The sequence below is a fragment of the Cyprinus carpio genome, chromosome A17 (genome assembly GCF_018340385.1).
Source record: "Cyprinus carpio isolate SPL01 chromosome A17, ASM1834038v1, whole genome shotgun sequence".
NCBI classification, from domain to species: domain Eukaryota; kingdom Metazoa; phylum Chordata; class Actinopteri; order Cypriniformes; family Cyprinidae; genus Cyprinus; species Cyprinus carpio.
In genome coordinates, this window is record NC_056588.1 from 3,096,295 (window position 1) to 3,118,568 (window position 22,274).

General features: G+C 34.7%; 2 protein-coding genes across 2 annotated transcripts; both read left to right on the forward strand.

Moving 5' to 3' along the window:
- The first annotated feature begins 109 nt into the window (after positions 1–109).
- LOC122148103 (kelch-like protein 10) lies at positions 110–1,430 on the forward strand. Its single transcript, XM_042773376.1, has 4 exons — positions 110–113; positions 191–306; positions 569–660; positions 781–1,430. Exons 1-4 carry the CDS (start codon positions 110–112, stop codon positions 905–907), a joined length of 339 nt encoding a protein of 112 aa, XP_042629310.1. The 3' UTR covers positions 908–1,430.
- Positions 1,431–2,444: 1,014 nt separating this feature from the next.
- LOC109113053 (E3 ubiquitin-protein ligase SHPRH) lies at positions 2,445–21,937 on the forward strand. The gene is given in 29 exon segments (XM_042773548.1): positions 2,445–2,568; positions 3,083–3,676; positions 3,792–3,921; positions 4,505–4,723; positions 4,823–4,901; positions 4,997–5,147; positions 5,729–5,825; positions 6,087–6,343; positions 7,153–7,776; positions 8,867–9,118; positions 9,246–9,324; positions 9,978–10,141; positions 10,230–10,686; positions 10,787–10,875; positions 11,718–11,810; positions 11,888–11,995; positions 14,586–14,728; positions 14,820–14,993; positions 15,312–15,374; positions 16,831–17,056; positions 17,136–17,273; positions 17,413–17,514; positions 18,469–18,540; positions 18,619–18,807; positions 18,950–19,042; positions 19,130–19,216; positions 19,844–20,022; positions 20,503–20,583; positions 20,891–21,937. Coding segments are annotated over 28 exon segments (5,028 nt in total). The 5' UTR covers positions 2,445–2,568; positions 3,083–3,091; the 3' UTR covers positions 20,988–21,937.
- Positions 21,938–22,274: the final 337 nt, after the last annotated feature.

The window sequence follows — 22,274 nt, forward strand, 5'->3', positions numbered from 1 at the left end:
TTTTATATATTTTTTATTATAGTTAAAGCAAGAAAAAAAATTTTTAGTTAACTGTAATAAGCCTTACACACATACAGAAACATGGACGCAATCACAGTTTAAAGGTTGCATGTGTGTGTGAGTGAATGCTTGGATGTGCATAAAAACACAAACAGAATGCATAAATAAAAAATGTTTTTTTTTTTTTTAGTTGGTGGTTTTGATGGTGCCAGTCGTTTGCGGAGTGCAGAAACCTACAACCCGCAGACTAACACCTGGTGTGATATTGCATCTATGTACAACCAACGCAGCAACTTTGGCATTGAGGTGAGATGTGGACAGTTATCTACTGAAACTATGAAACAACATTGCAATAATGATTGTTTATTATAAATATAGGTAATTTGTATTGGTACCATATTGACAATAAGAGGAAAGTTGCATCTCAAAAACTCTAGAAGGCTTCATGGAAATGTCAAAATGAATAAATATTGCCCAATGTGTCCTATACTATGATTTTTTTTTATGCAAAGTTAAAGACCTCTGCTGAACATTATTTAAATTCCTTTTTACCTTCCTCAAAATCCAGGTAGTTGATGATCAGCTGTTTGCTGTGGGGGGGTTTACTGGAATCAGCACCACGTCTGATGTGGAGTGCTACGATGAGAAGACAAACGAATGGTAACATCCACAAACACTGCATATAAGCTAATGCCTCCACATAAGGCCCAAAAAAGTACATTAAGACTCAATAATGTATATTTCTTTGCATTCTCGGCATGTTATCTGTTGTCTTCACAGGTCTGATGCGAATGAAATGGCCATTTTCCGCAGTGCTCTGAGTTGTTGTGTAGTGTCAGGATTATCTAACATGGCACAGTATGCTGCCCAGCGAGACGCAGTCCAGATACAAGACGAGTCTGAATGACCTGCTTCCAGCAGCATTCTGACCCTCTGACCAGGAAAAACCCTCACCTGTGATATGAAACATGAATAAATGCAATCAAAAATAAGGTCATGCTCTGAATGTCAAACCTCTCAAGTGTGGTGTCGTTCATCAGATTGTAGGTTCAAATCCTGCGCCCGTGGAAACTATGCACTCAATGAACAATGAACTATCTCAGTTGTTGTCGCATGAGGACTGTCCCTGCATTATTGTACTATAAGTTGCTTTAGATAAAAGTTCTAAATCTATATCTTAACACACCTAAAGTTATACATTTGTGTAATAGAAATAACAATAAATGAGTAAAAATAGAATGTCTAATATTGGGAATTATGTTTTGTTTAAATAAATTGTTTAATAAACACTATAATTTCCTGTCTTTCAGGGTGACCGGTGAATTCGTTTTGGTCTTTTTACACATTGTGTATGATTGATTTAACTCCTAACTCCTAAACAGTCTTTGCTAAAGACTAAGACGTGATGTTTTTATTTCTGTAGCCATAATAAACACATGGAAATAGCACTTTATGCAACTTTTGTGTTACATTAAACAATTGAGAATGAAATTTTTTTGCAGTGTCATTTATGACTTTATGACTGAAAACAATAAAGATTGTAAACATAGTAAAACCTGGAGGCAAGGTATTTTATTACTCTGTAAAATAATGACATCATCAGTTGTATTGAATATGTGTGTAACATTAGGCTCAGTTATAAATTCGAAGAATACATTTGAAAATAAATGTTCTAAAAAAAATATTAGATAAGTTTTAATGGAAAAAAAAGCTACTGCAAGGGGGAAATTTTATTGGAATTCTATCCTATACAAGATGTTAATTGGAAAAAGGAGAGGCTGCTTCCTTACAAATGTTGTATTTCTAATAAAGAAAAATTTATGAAAAGATCTTAGATAAAATCTATCCAACTTATATTTAACTTTCCAATTTTATAGACATTTGTAAAGAATGCTCTTTTTGTAATAGTTTTGAAGAATCTATGTTTTTGTTTGTTTGTTTGTTTGTTTGTTTTTGTTTTTTGTAATGAATTTGTTCTTTTAATGAAGTCTCTTAAGGTTGTGAAAAAATGTTAAGTACAGATTGATAATATTTTACAGTAGATGCCTTTAATGTGTTTGTGTGTGTGTGTGTGTGTGTGTGTGTGTGTGTGTGTGTGTGTATATATATATATATATATTTTTTTTTTCATATATCTTTGGAGATGCATACTTGATGCCTGAATTTGTTTTTGTAATGTTGTTCACAAGCTCTTTAATAATAATTTAAAAAAGAAAAAAAAAACATTAAGCTCAGTCAGTTCAGGTTCAGCTGTTTAGTAAATAAATTATTATTATTAATATTATTAATTTAATTTATTAATTTTTTTATCAGACAATTATCAAGATTTTTTAGTTATAATTTTAAAAAATATCTTCACGACAATAGTCCCGTACTTATCTATTTAGCGCCATCTAGTGTTTAAAATATTACAGTTCCTCGGCATTGTTTTGGTTCTGACGTCGCTTCCTGTATTTTAAATATGGCGGATAAAGGCATGAAAATGTCCCGCAGGTTTTGGAGCTTATGAAAGTTATTTTATAACATTTACTTGCTGCAGATAAGAACACATTCCAAAGCAAAACAAAGGTACGTTTCGACTGCGGATGAGGCGGTATATTTATAATCTGTAATCAGCAGCGTTTGATTGAATGAATTGAATATATCATACCGTTTCTGCTGCATTGTTCATATAAACTGACGTTCCACGAAAACATTTTCAATGGACTTTGTAAAAATAATCATATATTTGTATATTTACCAAGAGAGTAGGTTAGTGCACTAATATCAATATTTTACTACAACTGTTTTTAGTAGAGAATTAAGTCAAATTAAAGCTTCAGTTTAAAGCAGAATAAGTGATTGTGAAGTGTTTTAGCCGTAATGTATAGAGTTATGTGTATTTATTCGCACTATATATATCTTAAAATTTGAGTACATTCCCATAAATGTCTTCTTCTAATTAAACTGGTGTATAAATCTGTTACTTTTGTTAAATTGTGTAAATGAATGAAAGTTAAGTCTCATGTAGCTTTAAGCATTTTACCTCCATATGGTAAATAAACAAAATAATAATGAAACTTTGTGTTGTTGTATCCAGCAGGTTTCCGCTATGAGCAGCAGGAGGAAACGAGCGCCGCCGGCGCGCATAGATGAGGAGGCCAAGAGGAGACTGGAGTGGAATATGCATGAAGATCGGAGAAATGAAGGAGACTGTAAAGACATTCTGGAGTCAATCCCAGCACTGTCTGACAGCTGTCATCTTGGACCGGTGCTTGAGAGCAACCAGGAAGAGGCAAACCAGTGTTTTATATCTTCTGCCGGCACAGAAGAAGGACCATCAGAAGAGCGTCCAAGCTGCTCCACACAGGATTCTCTTCCAGATACCATAGAACTGAATGTGATGCCAGTTTCTGCTCTGGATCACGGGTGGAATGCACTGATTGGAGAGTTTAACCTGCATCCAAAGATTCCCATTGGGATTGGAGACGGATCCTTCTGCCTGCAGCAAACAGGTGATAGACTAAGCATGAGTCTGAATAGTCTTGAGTTGGAGGTTGAGAGCGGCAGAAGTGATCCTGTCAGCCCTGTGCCGATCGAATGTTCGTTTGGTGGAATTTTGCTGGAAGATCTTGACTGGCTACAGAAGAGGATGGTCATTAAATTGTGCCATGCATCAGGAGATGAATCGGTAAAGGTGCGCATCCAAACCCATCAGGATCAAGCTATTGACCGAGGCTTTAGTACTCCAATAACTGTAACATAATGTAAACAAATTGCTGTGTTTTCTCCTCATTTGTTTTTGTGAACAGCTGAAAATTTTTCTTCTTGAATCGGGATTGGGCAGACCAGAATTCCTCAGTGAAGGAAATGGGCGCATTAAAAAAGCCAATCAGCTTCTGCAGAAATTAATGGAATTCTTCTACGACTTCATCATCCCTGGTAATCTACAATCTATGGATGCTTTCACACAATTTTATTCTAATAAGATCCTGGTCATGGTCACTTTAAAAGACCGTTCTATTTATTTTGTAGAAACAAACAGGCAACACAATTCAGGAATACTCTTGAGCCTGGAGGTGGAGCTCTACTTCAAGGCCCACTAAGCCCAGAAGTGGAGCTGCACCACAGGACCCACTGAGCATTACTGTGATGTCATAAGTGCTAATCAAAAGAAAAAAATCAAGCTTAAAGTAATTGGTATCTGATTTGTCTGTTTATACAAAAAAGTGTCAAATGTACAAATAAATAATAAAAAATTAAGATATAAATGTATAAATAAAAATTAATTACCGGTAACAAAAATTGTACTAAACCAAACAATCAAATAAACAATAAATAGATAATGAGCCTTAAAACACTTTCCATAAGGACCAAAATATGCAAAGTTTATTTTTCATAAAATAATAAGGAATCTTTTCTAAGGCAAACCTTGAGGTCATTCTGGTTTATTTTTATAAACTGTAATCTTCCTTTATGATTCAACTTTATTCCCATGGGATTTCTTATTTCTGGTCAATGGTAGAGGTGATGGTGAATGAAGAGGAGGAGTGTGACACTGATCTGGAGCGTCAGAACGTCGAGGAGCTGTACGATCACGTCCGACACCTGCACCAGACAGAAGCAGCAGAGCAGAGCTTCGATGTCCAGCACCCGGGCCTCATCCCCGTGCTGAGACCCTATCAGAGCCAGGCCGTCAACTGGATGCTGAGGAGAGAGAAGTACAAAAGCAGCAGCTCTCAAGGTCCATATGTGTTTTCAAATGCTTATCATCATCTTTGATTTATGGAAGTGGATGAAAAGAGTTCAGTGCTTAATAACAGCGTTTGTTTTTCTTGCACAGAGCAAAGATTGCATTTTCTTTGGCGGGAAATGGTGTCGATTTGTGGCAAAAAGCTCTTTTACAATCCCTACATTGGATGGTATGATTCTTTTTCTTAGAATGCAATGAAACTGTCTGAAAATATCGACAGCATTTAGTTTTTCACTGTTTGAATTCCCTTGAACTCAATCACAGCCTGATCCGAGAGTTTCCTCTGGCGGGAGTGGACTGGCCTGGCGGGATCCTTGCTGATGAGATGGGACTTGGGAAAACTGTGGAAGTACTGGCCCTTATTTTGTGTAACACCCGGCAAAACCTGGAGCATGGCGTTCTCACTTTACCTGTGGTAAGTTTACGATTGCATGTGCCTTTAAATGACATTACATAAACATTAGTCAAAAAAGTCTGCAGCAATCTTATTATGGTAATACTTAACAGCAAGTTCCCATTGATTATGCATTAACCTGGCTTTTAACTAGATTGATGTTTATATAGACTGCATGCCAAAACCATCTAACTATTACTTGATCTTAACAAACTGTATCATTAGAATGATTTAAGACACCATAGTAGTGACAGTAATTTCTAAACTGATGTCAGAAGAAAAATCAACATGCAAAGTCAATCAGTAGTTTTTGACATTGAATAGAATAATTTATATTTGAGTTCAAAGTTCTTTACTAAATAGCATTCATTAGGACTGTTCATTGTTACTTAAAGTTAGCTTATAACTATTAAATAATATTAACGAACAACTTTTGATTTTAATAATGTATTAGTGCATGTACATCTTTATAGTTAAATGCAGTTACCTATTGTTAGCAAATGGAACCTTAAAAAGTGTAAAAGCAAGGGACATTGAAATATTTCTTTGCACTTTCCAGAATTGACACGTTTTGTTTTACTCTTTTGTCTCTGTCCTCTCCAGGACGATCTGTGAATTACTTTGTCCCTCCTCCACCATTAGAGAAACAACAAACCATTAAACATGAGGTCAGACCCAAGGAGAAGATCATTTATCCAGGTAAAAAAAAAAAAAAAAAATATTCTCCCGAATGAGGACATGTTCCTTGATCAACATCCTGATTGGTCCAGGAGCAGCATTTCTATAAACCATGTTTCATCTGATCAGATACTCTAGGTTAAGGTAGGATTTAAGCTGTTGTTTCATAGGAATATTATCCAAGGACTAAGTTTGTTGATCCAAGAACATGTCCTATTTGTATTAAAAAATAATTAATGTATAATAAATAAGTAATTTCATGCAATTTCTGTCATTTTCTAGCTGTTCGTGAGATGCTGTTGACTTCGATTAAAGAAATGAAGGTTGGGAAAGGAGCGTCAGTCAATGCCATTTTTGCTTATCTGCGGACCATGTACAAGTATGACACCCTAAAGAACCGGAACCACATAAAGAAAGTCCTGACCAAGCTTATTAGCGAGAACGTTGTGGAGCAGATCAAAGGACGAGGGTTAGCAGGATCCTTCAAACTGGGCAAGAACTACAAAGAAAAGAAGAAGAGGCCTGCTGCTCCTCGAATTGTTCGTAGTTTTACATCTTCTGTAGTGAATTTTTGATCTTTTTTGATTATTAAAAATATAGAACACACTATTATTATTATCTTTAGTTAACCAGGCAAAAACCTCTCTGAGATTAAAAATCTCTTTTACAGGAGAATCCTGGCCTAAATAGGCAAAATAACATGCACACTCAAAATTGATACGAATAAGACACACTGAATATACAAAACCTTCAGTGACTTATCCTCCAATTCGAGAAGAATGGGATTAAATGTTTCAGAGATACCAGATTATGTATATTAATGTATTTTTGAGTTTAAGTAATTATAATTATCAAATATAAAAAAAAATGCATGTGTAATAATATAAAAAATAAGAGTTATTGCTGATTGAAAAAGCACATAAAGCTAGATATTTACTACTTATTTTATTTTACATGTAGAAGAACTATAGTTCTCTATTTTAAAGGATGCTACTTTAAAATACAAATTTATTTGTATTATTTTGCTATTTTTATTTTGTTACTTTATTTGTTTTTTAATGTTTTTTAAAGTAACTTTAAATATGTAGAATACAGCATGTTAATTTTTCATGTTTTTGTGCTATTTTTATAGAATTCTGTATATTTATTTATTTTATAAAAGAAACAAGACACACTTTAAATATGTAAGACGGGTCATGCACTTTTTCTTTTTTCTTTTACTATTTTTGTAAGTCTATTTTATTTATTTAATTGTTTATTTTACTGCAGTTTTACTTTATGGTAACCATTTTAAATATGCATAATGCATAATGTACTTTTTCATATGTTTGTATTCTTTTTGAAAAAGTCCTGTGACAAGGCCACCCCCAGAAGAACATCTCGTCGGGTTTCTGGTCAGGAGAAAGAGGCATCAAAGACCTCGTACACGACAGCATCAGATTCTGAAGACAGTGTGGATCCTCCTCTCCTCACAGAGGAACTCAAATGTGAGCCAGATTCACTTCTGGACTCCGAGAATCCACCGCAGAAGACGTCAGTAGACATCACAGATGAAGATGATAAAGAAACAACAGACAAACCCCAACAAGAAACTACAGAAGACATCCGTGTTGAGAGTTCTAAATCAGATCCTACCCAAAACTCCAAACCTGAACCCGAAACCCCAACCAGAGCATCTGTGATCCCGTTTAATACTCCAGATTACCGCTTTGAGTGCATCTGTGGAGAGCTTGGCCTGGTGGACTACAAGCCTCGGGTCCAGTGCTTGAACTGTCTGCTGTGGCAGCACGCTGAGTGTGTCAACTACAAAGAGGAGAACCTGAAAACGACCCCGTTTTATTGCCCTCACTGCCTGGTAGCCATGACACCTGTGTCTACTGGAGCCACTCTTATCATCTCGCCCAGCTCCATCTGTCACCAGTGGGTGGATGAAATCAACCGCCACATTCACACATCTTCCCTCAGAGTGCTGGTAAGAGCCAGCTAGAGAGCTACGACTACTGTTTAGATCAGGGATCTCCAACCCTGCTCCTGGAGAGCTACCATCCTGCAGACTTCAGTTCCAACCCTGCTCCAACACACCTGTCTGTAATTATCAAGTAGCCATGAACACCTTGATTAGCTGCTTCAGGTGTGTTTGATTGGGGTTGGAGCTGAAATCTGCAGGACAGTAGCTCTCCAGGAGCAGGGTTGGAGACCCCTGGTTTAGATCGTTTAACCAGTAGTTCAGACTTTGATTCTATTTTGATTGCATTGTTTATTTGAAAGATTTAATATAAGACTACATTTCTTATTAATGTCAATGTTGAAAGCAGTTGTGCTGCCTAGTATTTTTGTGGAAACTGATCTTTTTTTTTTCAGGATTCTTTGATGGATAAAAAGTAAAAAAAAAAAAAAAAAAAAAAGCATTTATTTGAAATAGAAATCTGTTGTAACATTATAAATTTGATTACTGTCACTTTTGATTAGTTGAATGCATCTTTGCTGAAAAATGTGTGTGTATATATATATATAATATATATATATATATATATATATATATATATATATATATATAATTATATAATATTTTTTTTTTTTTTTTTTTTTTTAATGCATGTGTATTTTTTTTTTTTTTTTTTTTTTTGATTCAAAATGTAGAATCTAAGAGCAAAATGCAGTAAATTGTTGTAGTTAAATATAAATAAGGGATGTTTTCCTCACTAAATGAATGTATGGAAGGATTATATTTTCAAACCATGTATTAAATGTATTTATATTTACTAGTCTAACAATATATAGCAATAAATGATATGGCCTGTTCACACCAAGAACGATAACTATAAAGACAACAATTACAATAACTATGTTAGCATCCACACCAATGCATGATAATGCATTCATCAGCTGGAAAAAATAGTGATTCCATTGATATAATTGCTCTGTGTTGTTATTGTTAAGTACGGACTTCCCAGTTCTCATAGAATTAGAATGATTATCAAAACTTAATGGTGTGAACAGATTTTATCCTCACATATATATTTTATATTATTATTATTATTTATTTATTTTTATTTTTTTAGGTGTATCAGGGTGTAAAGAGACACGGTTTCATCCAGCCTCACATTCTGGCTGAGCAGGACGTGGTCATCACCACTTACGACGTGCTGCGCACTGAACTCAATTACGTTGACATCCCGCACAGCAATAGCAAAGACGGCCGCCGATTCCGCAACCAGAAGCGCTACATGGCCGTACCGAGCCCACTAGTGGCTGTGGAGTGGTGGCGCGTCTGTCTGGATGAAGCTCAGATGGTGGAGTGCACCACAGCCAAGGTAGCTGATCACAACATTGATATATTAATTTTGCAGGAATAAATCCTGTTCAGTTTTAATCCTAGAGACAGCACAGTCAAAGAACAGCTTTTATTATGGTAAAATCTCTTGGTTTTTTTCTATTCAGGCTGCAGAAATGGCTTTGCGTCTCACATCTGTTAATCGCTGGTGTGTCAGTGGAACACCTGTGCAGAGAGGTTTGGAAGGTAAGCAGAATTAATATTTCATTGAAATAGAGCTTGGTGACACAACTAAACAATATCTGGAGATGAGCTCACACACAACCGTTCAAAAAAAAAAAGTCTATTTTCACCAAGGCTGTATTTTATGATCAAAAATACAGTAAAAACATTTATATTGTGAAATATTATTACAATTAATATTGCAATTTAAAATAACTGGTCTGCCATTTGAATTTATTAATTTATATCATTGTACAGTATGTATTTATTTGTTTTTTAAATAAACAGTTATTTTGATTCAAAATTTAAGAGCAAAATGCAGTCAATTGCAGTTGTGAAAAATAAACAAGAGATGTTGTCCCCATTTATTGAATGCAGGAAAGAATAATATTTTAAAACATATTTATATGCACCAGTGTAACACTAAATAGCAATAAATGACAGTATTTACAAACATACATTTTTTACTAACAAACTTTAATCTGTGTAAAATGCCTTATGGGGACTTCTTTGAACTTTCCTGAGTAATGGCACAAATTATTAATTGAGTCACCGATTCCCTAAAATAGACATTTGAACAAACTCCTCTGTACTACTGGCATTCTTGTGACTGTGGTCACTAATAAAAATTGTGTTATGTGATGATAACTGTTTTTGTTTTATATGAAATCTTTTAGACTTGTATGGTCTTGTCCTGTTTTTGGGAGTTGATCCTTACTGGGTGAAGTACTGGTGGGACCAGTTACTTTATCGCCCCTACCGCCACGGCAACACCACACCGCTCTACAATGTCATTGGTCAACTACTATGGAGATCTGCTAAAAAAGATGTCATCGATCAGGTTAGTAGGTAACTCTTTCAGAAAACTTACTTCATCCTTCATAACCTTGGCATTGCATTGATTTGATGTCACAAACTTTCATGTTTAGATCCAAATCCCTCCTCAAACAGAAGAAATCCACTGGCTCAACTTCTCCCCAGTAGAGGGACACTTTTATCACCGTCAGCATGAGGTTTGCTCGCAGGATGCTCTCGTGAAGCTGAGGAAGATCTCTGATTGGTCATTAAAGCTGGGTAGTTTGGACCGCCGTACCGTCACTACCATATTATACCCCCTTTTACGTCTACGTCAGGCCTGCTGCCACCCGCAAGCTGTCAGAGGAGAGTTCCTGCCCCTCCAGAAGAGGTTAGAAACTAAATTCAGATGTAATTGAAAGTGTTCTGGTTCATTTTGTCCACACTGATTTTGTTATTTCCTGTTGAAGACAATGACAATGGAGGAGTTGTTGAAGTCGTTGCAGAAGAAATGTCGTGTGGAGTGTGAAGAAGCCCACAGGCAGCTGGTGTGTGCTCTCAATGGTCTGGCTGGAATTCACATCATCAGAGGTATCGCGAGCCCCATTTCTACAGTGTCAGTATTCATCTACCTGCATCTGCCTTCCTTGACTGTTGTAGACATTAATGAACCATTTCCTGTCATCGCCAGGTGAGTTTGTAGATGCAGCGGAGATGTACAGAGAAGTGCTGCGATCATCTGAAGAACATAAAGCAAGACTGAAAACTGATTCCCTTCAGGTAAACAATTCCAACTCAGTTTAATTTAAGGCAAGACACCACAGGCAAAACCATTGTTTTTCAGGAACTGCTCAGTTTTGAGATGTTGGGCTAGATTCAGGGTAGACTAGTGGAAAGACAACATTAAAAATACAAATTTAGGTATTTACTTTATCTATATGCATCTGTAGATTTCAGTGATATGCATATCTTTAAAGGCGTTTTCTCAAAATGAGTTTTTTTTCTCATGCTCAGTCTGTAATCTCCAATTCAGTAGCATGTACATTCACCAAACTTTACAGCTGTATCTATATTCGGAGGGTTATTATTTTTTTGTAATCATTCACCTGAATTATTCACATTTTATTCCTAAAAATATGGTGATTTTTCTTTCTGCGTTTGTTTTCTGAGTGATTAAAAAGTGTTTTCCAAAATCTCTATGAAAACTTTTAATGTCAACAAAATGAAACAAGAATTTTTAACTATTATCCAGTGTTCATATTTATGCAAATGAGTGCATATTTAATTAGATAATGCCTTATTTGCCGATTTAAACACAGCATTTCAGACATCTTGTTATACAAAATAAGTGTCTTAAATGTTGTTATTAATCATATTGTAAAGTATGGTTGTCTATTAGTTAAAATATTTATCCTATCCACCTGTTGTGTCTTGTCCTAATCACAAATCATTAATCACAAATGTTTATTATTTTATTTAGTTTTATTTTTTTGTTCTAAATCCAATTTAACTCCCAATTCAAATATCTTTACTGTTGTTTTTGTACAAAATTTTATTACATCGTTTTTAATCATTTTTGTTTGCATTTTTATTGTTGTACCTTTTTTGTTCAAAATGTATAGAGGCTTCATGCAACCCACAATCTGATGGAGCTTCTGAATGCAAAGCATCCTGGGATTCCTCCAACCCTGAGAGATGACAGTCTCAAAGATGAGGTTGGGTAATCGCTCATAGGCCTAAATGTGATATGTTTTTAATAAGAAAATTCTAGTCCTCTGTGTTTTCGTCCCAGGCTGAGCAGCTGAAGCAGCATTACATGGCTAAGGTGAACTCTGAGGTTTCTGAAGCACATCAGAATCTACAGCCTGTTCTTCAGCACATTAAAGAGCTCAGACGCAAGGTAAAAGCTCAATTACCACACATTTTCATCCTTGTGTTTTGCTGAGTTATTGTTGTAGTTTTCACACACACTGCTGTGTGTACATAATCCCACAAAAGACTCAAATATGTGTTTACATGCTCATGCACTACAAATCATCTTGCACTATTCCCCAGCCAGCTGCTTGACTTACAGTGTTTCTCTTTGCACATGTACAGTATTATGTGAAGCATTCGTATAGTCTATATATTTTTTCTTTTCAGTCTATGTATAGGTAAACATCTATATATAGTATATTCATATTCAAAATCTGTCAGTAGGTCAGTTGTGTATACAGTAGGTACAGTGTTTATGTGTAGCATTTGTATAGTTTGTATTTTGTTTTTAGTTTATGTATAGGTAAACATTTTTTTATATATATATATATATATATATATATATATATATATATATATATATATATATATATATATATATATATACAGTACAGGTCAAAAGTTTGGAAACTTTACTATTTTTAATGTTTTTGAAAGAAGTCTCTTCTGCTCATCAAGCCTGCATTTATTTGATCAAAAATACAGAAGAAAAAAATTTTAATATTGTGATATATTATTACAATTTAAAATAATTGTTTTTAAATGTATTATACTTTAAATTATCATTTATTTCTGTGATGCAAAGCTGAATTTTTAGGATCATTATCACATGATCCTTTAGAAATCATTCTAATATGATTATTTCATTATCAAAGTTGGAAACAGTTCTGCTGCTTAATATTTTTTCAGAACATGTGATACTTTGTTTAGGATACTTTGATGAATAAAAAGTAAAAAAAAAAAAAAAAAAAGAAGCTATGTTTTTAAAATATAAATATTTTGTAATAACAATATACACTACTGGTCAGTAATTTGGGGTCAGTAATTTTTTTTTCTTTTTTTTAAATAAAATCAATACTTTTTATTCAGCAAGGATGTGTTAAATTGATAAAAAGTTATAGTAAAGAAAATATATTATTAGAATATACATTATTAGAATCTTTTTTTTTATTTTGAATAAATGCAGTTCTTTTTAACCTTTTATTCATCAAATATATTAGACAGCAGAACTGTTTCCAACACTCATAATAAATCAGAATATTAGAATGATTTCTAAATGATCATGTGATAGACTGGATGTTACATGTGACACTGAAGGCTGGAGTAATGATGCTGAAAATTCAGCTTTGCATCACAGGAATAAATTATTTTTTTAAAGTATATTCAAATAGAAAACTATTATTTTAAGTTGTAATAATATTGTCAGGGTTTTGCACTGTCACTGTTGTGTCTTGTTTCTTGTTTATGTCTTGTGTCAGCACATGGCCTTGTTAATTGTTTTCTCGGCCATGTGCTCCCTTAGTCCATCCTCCTTGTTTCATTTCTACGTCACCCTCTTGTTAGCCCTGTTAGTCTAATTGTGCTCACCTGTTCCTCATGTGTTTTCCTCCCTATTTATAGTGCTCCTTACCCTTTTGTTTTTGCTGGTTCGTGGTCATTTTCACCCCCTTCTGTCACTGTCTTCGTAGCTGTCTGTGGATATGACTATATATATGTGCCCATGTCTCCCTGTCTGGTTGGTCTTTTGCTCTTGTTTTGTTTAGTCCTTGTTGTTTCATGTTCTTGTCTTGCTCCTTAGGTTGGTAAGCTGTTTGTTCTTGCTTTTATTTTACTTGTAATTTAGTTTTTCTAGTCTTGATTCTTGGTTTTGTTTGATATTCTTGAAGTTGGTTAGATTGGTAATTATTTCTTATTTTGTTACTTTACTCTTTTAGTTCATTGGTTTATATTTTCCCTTATCTAGGATTTAATTTGTGTTTCTGTGGAGCTTTGTCTAGTCTTGTATTAGAGTTCCTGACCTGTTCCTGTGTGTCCTGCCCTGGGTCTACCTGCCTGGCTCTTGGTCTGCTTCTGAGTCGGCTGTCACCTAATGTTTGAGCTCTGCTCTATGATGCCTTGTGTGGTCTTCTCCATCAGCCTGGTCTTGCCGCCCCCTCGGTTGCCAATGTATTCTGCAAGTTTTCTGAAGCTGACCCTGTGGTCTTCCCTAGCTGTTCCTGTTTATTGTGTTCCTGTTGTGGTATTTGTGCACTTCACTACCCTCTTGTATCAGTCTGTTGTCAATAAACCATTGTTAACTCACTCTGCAACTGGGTCCTCCTTCCTAGATCCCTGACAAATATTTCACAATATTACTGTTTTTTTCTGTATTTTTGATCAAATAAATGCAGGCTTGATGAGCAGAAGAGACTTCTTTCAAAAACATTAAAAATAGTAATGTTTCCAAACTTTTGACCTGTACTGTGTATATATAGTATTTAAAGTCAAAATCTGTCAGAAGGTTAGTTGTGTATAGGTGTAGTATCATGTGAAGCATTCGTATAGTCTGTATTTTTTTTAGCTTATGTATAGGTAAACATTTATATATAGTATATTTATAGTCAAAATCTGTCAGTAGGTTAGTTATGTATAGGTTTATACTGTTTACTTCTTTGTTGTATGTCTGTATTTATGTAGTACCGTGGTCAATAAAGCTCGACTTGACTTGAGTTTAATAATTGTGTGTTCTGCCCTAGGTGAACCTTCGCTCTCCCTGGTGGCTGGATGTCATACAGCATGCCATTCAGTACTCTATGGACGATGACCTTGTGGGCCGCATTCAGAATGAGCTAACTTGCAGTTATAAACAACAAGCCAACAAGCTCTCATTGGCAGACAAGTAATCCAGCATCCATTCACTTGATAGATTGCAGATATATAGTTTTTGATGGGAAAAGAAGTGCTATTTAATAAAAATGTCTTACTCATAGGTTTCGGGATGCTCGTGGTCTTCAGTTTCTGCTCAGCACTCAAATGGATGATTTGATGAAATCGCAGAAAACGGTTCAAGATGCTGTAAAGAAACTGGAGGGGCCACCATCTCAGCAAGTCATCGAGGAAGCAACACTTTGCCACCTTCGACCTGTTCGTCTGCCACTGAACAAGTAAAATCTTTTCAGTGTTTATGGATGAAGTGCATATTTTCTGTTACAGTAGAAATACCAAAATAATTACTGTTTCCAATCAGTCTGACGTAAAACTCCAAGGCCATTAGTGAAATGGATTAATTGAATTTTTTAACGCTACATTTTTCATTCCACATTATATAACAGAAATATAATAACTCTTTTGAGTTACATATGTTTGTTAACTGTTATTGTTTTTGTTACACATTAGGGTTAGGTTAAATGTCACATTTGCAAATTATGATAATTGTTTGTCTTTGAATTTAACATTTGTTCCTTTTTAAATTCATCCCGTAGCTGTGTGTTTTGCAAATCCGATGAACTTTTTACGGACTACGAGTCAAAACTCTTCTCTCACACGTAAGTTATAAAACACATTAGATAGTTTGCAGTTTAAAGTGGTAAGTCGTCCAAAAATTACAATTTCATCATTATTTACTAAATCTGTACGACAACTTGTGTGGAACACATAAGGAAATGTTTTGCAGAATGTCCAAGCAGCTCTTGTTTAATAAAGGTTGATAGAGACTATGGGCTGTCAAACTCCAAAAAGGAAAAATCAGCACCATTACAGTATAATAAAAGTAATTCATATGACTTCAGCACTATATTCCAAGTCATACAATAGATTTATGTGTGAAACAAACTGATATTTTATCTGTTATTTATTGACAATCATGTTTAAACCATTTAGTTTCATTCAGTGGAAAATCACAGCTTGGACATTCTGAGATATATATATATATATATATATATATATATATATATATATACAGTACAGACCAAAAGTTTGGAAACATTAATATTTAATGTTTTTGAAAGAAGTCTCTTCTGCTCATCAGCCTGCATTTATTTGATCAAAAATACAGAAAAAAAACAGTAATATTGTGAAATATTATTACAACTTAAAATAATAGTTTTTCTATTTGAATATACTTTAAAAAAAATAATTTATTCCTGTGATGCAAAGCTGAATTTTCAGCATCATTACTCCAGCCTTCAGTGTCACATGTAACATCCAGTCTATCACATGATCATTTAGAAATCATTCTAATATTCTGATTTATTATGAGTGTTGGAAACAGTTCTGCTGTCTAATATATTTGATGAATAAAAGGTTAAAAAGAACTGCATTTATTAAAAAAAAAAAAAATTCTAATAATATATATTCTAATAATATATTTTCTTTACTATCACTTTTTATCAATTTAACACATCCTTGCTGAATAAAAGTATTGATTTTATTTAAAAAAAAGAAATGAATAAAAAATTACTGACCCCAAATTAATGACCAGTAGTGTATATTGTTATTACAAAAATATTTATATTTTAAAAACATAGCTTCTTTTTTTTTCTTTTTTTTTTTTTTTTTTACTTTTTATTCATCAAAGTATCCTAAAAAAGTATCACATGTTCTGAAAAAATATTAAGCAGCAGAACTGTTTCCAACTTTGATAATGAATCATCATATTAGAATGATTTCTAAAGGATCATGTGATAATGATCCTAAAAATTCAGCTTTGCATCACAGAAATAAATGATAATTTAAAGTATAATAAATTTAAAAACAATTATTTTAAATTGTAATAATATATCACAAAATTACATTTTTTTTCTGTATTTTTGATCAAATAAATGCAGGCTTGATGAGCAGAAGAAACTTCTTTCAAAAACATAAAAAATAGTAATGTTTCCAAACTTTTGGTCTGTACTGTGTATATGTGTATATATATATGTAAATGTAAAAGGGTTTTTAAAGACATTTTGGTGAAAAGTATAGTCAGTAAACTTCAGTTTTTAAATGCATTCTCGGCAGAGTAAAGGGACAGACGGCCATCTTTGAGGAGATGATTGAAGGTGAGGATGGGCTGGTAGATGATAGGCTCCCCACGACCAGCAGGGGTTTGTGGGCAGCCAGTGAGACTGAACGAGCCCTTAAAGCCACCCTGTCCTTTGCAAAGGCCCGTCGTTTGGAGTCTGGACTCATAGAGGAGGGAAACTCCTTCATGGAGCTCTTTGAGTCCTGGAAGAAAGAATATAAGGTTTGAGGTTGTTTTCTCATTGCGTGATGAATGAAGGATAGTTTGAATGTCTTCATCAATATATCTTGTGCTCTTTCAGTTGCTGCATGAGTACTGGATGTCACTGCGAGATCACGTGTCGGCCATAGATGAGCTGGGCATGGCCACCGAGAGGCTGCGTGTGCGGTTACCTGATGAACCCAAACCCAAAGTGCTGCATATCATAGAACCTCATGAGGTGATGACGACAGAAAGAGTCCCATCTGTCATGCTCTGTGTCATTTTAAGACTAAGAGATGTAAGAACCGTTATTTTTTTTTTCTCTTTTTTTTTTTTTTTTTTTTTTTTTTTTTTTTTTTACTTTTACATGTGAACAGGTGGAGCAGAACAGGATAAAGCTGCTCAATGACAGGGCGGTGGCCAAATCACAACTGCAGAAAAAGCTTGGGCAGTTTCTCTATCTCACAAACCTGGAGAAGGTAATACATGATGTATTTTAAGGGATATTATTCAAGGTTTTTTTTAAGTGCCCTTATAATGCCATTTTCAAGGTTCCTAATATTGGTTGGGAGTCTCCTATAATAGGTTTACATGCATGCAAGGTCAAAAAATGCTTTAGTTTTCTTAAAATATGCATTTAATGTCTCCTTTTTTCAGCAATTCGGAAATTAATCGTTTAAAGCAGTTCTCAGATTTAGTCTCTCTAAACCCTTACTAGCCTACTCTACTCATTCAGGCTGTACAGGGTTGATTCTTTATTTTGGGAGACAATAGCTTTATTTATCATGCAGTTTAGGCTTTACAACTTTGCAGACCGTTTACATTCACACACATCTACTTTACACACCATTTTTTGAAACACTTTTTTTTTTTTACCTAAGATTATTTACCCAATATTCAGACCCAAGCCTATCAATTTTTTCCCTCTCTCTGATCCTTAGAACTAAAAAAGTTTTTTTTTTTTTTTGCTCCTGTACCTTTAAGGCAATATGCTACAGACAAAACCATGTTTTATTTATGTACTAATCAATTTATGGGTTGCTTTGCTTCCATAACTTGTCTTCTTGCAGACTAGTGGAAGGAAAACATCTAAAATACACATTTAAATGTTTATTTTAATACAAAATGTATGTTTATTCCTATCTATATTGTGAAAGTTTTTACAGAGATGTTTGTTCAAGTGTAATTTGCCCAATTTATATAACACTTTATCTGATTGTGTCTGTAGATTTCAATTACGATACATATCTTTAAAGGCCATTTTCTCAAAATATTTTTTTTCTCTCCTCCACTAAGTCAGAAAAAGAAGAGTTAGTTGTTAAATGAAAATGCATAAAAGTTAGTGCACATTTAATTACATAATGCATCATTTGCATATTTAAACATAGCATTTCAGAATGTATTTCTAGTAATTCATGTATTGATCGTTTCAGTCTCAGGATAAGTCCACCGGAGGGTTGAATCCAGAACCATGTCCCATCTGCGCTCGGCCGCTGGGTCAGGAGGTAAAATCAAAGCAAAAATGAATGTGTCAAGTGTAAGTATATACTCTGAACGTGACTTGCATGTGTTTTTATTGTCAGTGGGCCGTACTGACCTGCGGACACTGTTTCTGTAACGAGTGCATCGCTATCATCGTGGAGCAGTACAGCGTCGGCAATCGACGGAGAGCCATAAAGTGTGCCATATGCCGACAAACCACTTCTCATTCAGAGATCTCGTATGTGTTCACCACTCAGAGCGCCCACCAGGGGGAGGACATCCCTGTGAAGGTCAGAGACAATTCCTGCCTCATCTAGGCGTTTAATATGTATTTTACAATGTAGGTCAAATACAACTGTACTGCGACTATGTGACATTTTCAGTCAGGTCAGATATGATTTGAGGCATCTCTGTAATCTCTTTCCCCTGTAGGGTAGCCACTCCACGAAGGTCGAGGCCGTGGTTCGAGTCTTAAAGAAAATCCAGATGACCGACCCGGGAGCCAAGTCTCTTGTGTTCTCCACGGTAACGCTCTCATTAAATGAGTTACTACATCAAACACCAGACTACAGCTCTTAACCTCTGACCTTACATTTACGCCTCGCCTCTCAGTGGCAGGGCGTCCTGGACATCATCTCGAAAGCCCTTTTCGACAACAACATGGAGTTTGCACAGATCAACGGAATCCACAAATTTCAGGTTTGTGTTGAATATGATGAAAATGTAACATAACACAATGTTTGTCTTTAATTAAGGATTTTTCTCCCTTTCTTTTCTGTAATTGCTTAAATATGTTATTATAAAACGAGTAGATCCAGCACCAAAATGAGTGGTTTAATAAATTTAATTATTTCTGTTGCCTTCAATTACCCAAAGTGTTTTTTTTAATGTTTATATTTAATATCAAATTAATTTAATAAATTATTCATTTATAAATGAGACATAGAACTCTAGAAATTAATGAATATTTTTTGAAAATGTTTTTTAAATATATATTTAATAATAATTAAATTAATTATTTTATTTTTTATGTTATTTATTTTTTTTTTTTATGTGTAAATGATTGTTTATTTTTTTATTTATGTGTAAAGATTTTTAAGCTTTTTTTATGTTCTTTTAGTTAATTAAACTCTGGAGTTTAAATGAATCAATTTTGAAACTGAAACTATTCAGCCAGTTGAACAGAGTAAACAGCTGATGACAAGAATCTCAAAATAGCCAAATTTTATCCAGTTAATCAGGCAGCTTGGTTATCCCTAGTTACCACTACACCTCTTTAACCACTAAGCACAAATGTGAAATTATGATTATTGCATTCATTTTTAGGAGAACCTGAGTGCTTTCAAATACGAGGAGAACATCAACATCTTGCTGCTGCCACTGCACACAGGCTCAAATGGGCTAAACATCATCGAAGCAACGCATGTGCTGCTGGTGGAGCCCATTCTAAACCCTGCCCATGAGCTGCAGGCCATAGGAAGAGTGCACCGGATTGGCCAGACCAAGTAGGCTTAACACACACACATGCTGTTGACATGAGTTTTGATTCTGGCTTGCAGCTTTTCTGTCATATCAGTTAAAATGGCACACATTCCAAACATTTTTTTGGAATATTTAAAGGAATAATTCACCAAAAAATTTACTCACCCTCAGGCCATCCAAGATGTAGATGAGTTTGTTTCTTCATCTAAAAATATTTGGATAAATGTAACATTACATCACTTTGTCACCAGTGGGTCCTCTGCAGTGAATGGGTGCCGTCCAAACAGTTGATAAAAACATCACAATGATCCACAAGTAATCCATCGATTAATATTTCATGAAGCAAAAAAGCTGTGTGAAGAAACAAATCCATCATTAAGGCATTTTAACTTTAAACCGTTGATTCTGGCCACAATACAAGTCTATGATCCATAATAGCACTTCCTCCAAGGAAAAAGAGATGTTATTAGTAAATTATTAAATTATTCTTATTATTTCTACAGACCCACATTCGTTCACCGGTTTCTGATCAAGTCCACCATCGAGGAGCGGATGCAAGCAATGCTTAAAACAGCAGAAAAGAGGTACGTTTCTGACACAAAACGAGGGTATTTAAAAAAAAAAAAAAAAAAATCAAACTATTGTGGTTTTTAGTCCATGTATGTTTATCCCTCTAGAACTAGTTTACTCCAAAAGTTTTTTTTATATATATATGTCCCACCCCAATTTCCTGGTTTAAAAGGAATCTCATCAACACAGGATCAAGCAATTTATTGGGATCTTTAAATACATATAATTGTGCACTCTGGCCTTCTGTAGATTTGCATTGTTTTTGCTCTGTTTACTGAAAATGACCTTGACTAATCTGTCTCAATCCAACATCACCTTCAGTCATAGTTCCACGTCTATGAAGCATTCGGAGGCCTCCGTGTTTACAGTGGCAGACCTGGCCGAGCTGTTCACAGAGGACAGCGAGTCTCTTGAGTAAATGTCTCTCCAGACCTGCCAGTCCAAAGGCCAGTAATGTGAACACTACACTAACACCAGCCAGGAGACGAGCCGTGCGCTGCTCTCCAGCTCTCCTGTATGTTTGCTTTGCACATTCTCCTTTCTATATGGTCTGTCCCATGGTGTAATTTATTCGTGATATTCGATGTGAAAAAGCAACTGATTTGAAGAACCGTTTCAGTCCTGTATCTCTATTTGTTTTCTAGATTTATAGTGGGTGTAATTTTTATTAATGCCGTGTTGTGCATAAACAAATGATTTTTAATATGATTTTAATGAACCAAATTGAAATTAGAATGCATTTTTAATGCTGTACAGTGCGTTGGTTTTGACATTAGCACTCATGTATTTGTGATTGAACAAATGTTTTATAAGAACCCACGGTAATCACAGTCTGTCTGTCAGTCTGTGCTGTAAAGTCGATTAAAAAAAACACGTGAGACATTTTATTGGAATTGTGCTCTTGTCCTGGTTTATTTTTTAATTTAAATGCATTTTATGATGTTCAGGAAGGAAATTGTTTGAATTTACAGCACTGAACCTTGTTGGAGCATCTTCCGTTCAGGCGCTCCTTTCAGTGGATTGTCTGTGCAAAGTTGTAGCAGACCATTTTGAACATTTATCTGGTGCTATTTGCAAAACAAAAGACATGTGATTCAGTTTCCGTAAAACTCATCCAATAAAGAGCACTTGTAAAAAGTAAAACCAGAAAGTAAAAGGAAAGAGACTTTCTTTGTCCTAGAATTGGACAAGGGCAGATGGGGCAAGTGAACTCTTTCTGTCAAGCTGTACTAAAATGCAAAATATCTTTCATGACAAGTTGTGATAACCCAAATACAGTATTGTACATTTTCTCATACTTGGAAAAAATAAATAAAAAAGGATTTGTCAGCAGAGGAATTCACTATAAATAAATGTTGTTTACAAGAAGAGATGCATTTTGTTGTATATTTCCTTTGAATTTTGAGTAGTTAGCAATGTAAAAATTTTCTTTTTCAGGAAAATGCTTATAGCAGACTAATCATTTTATTTTATATATCCCCTGAAAATGCATTGATTGCAATGCCATCGTTTCACATTTTGGCATCTGACATTTGAAAATCTCCCTCACCAGTTTGAAAGACTGCCCTCCCTCTCTGTCCAAACAGTCTTAAAGACATCAACTCCATCATGGCTAAGGTGTCAGTGAACTGCCCTTGACTCAGTGTGACGGGATGTCTTTCCAAACAAGTCGTTGGGGTTCCCGAAACAGTAAAGCGTTTGCCAT

What these genes read in the sequence shown, in the direction of transcription:
- LOC122148103 (XM_042773376.1), top strand. An exon ending in GCAGCAACTTTGGCATTGAG is followed by an intron (nt 307 to 568) that starts GTGAGATGTGGA and finishes CTCAAAATCCAG; the next exon opens with GTAGTTGATGATCAGCTGTT. An exon ending in GATGAGAAGACAAACGAATG is followed by an intron (nt 661 to 780) that starts GTAACATCCACA and finishes TTGTCTTCACAG; the next exon opens with GTCTGATGCGAATGAAATGG.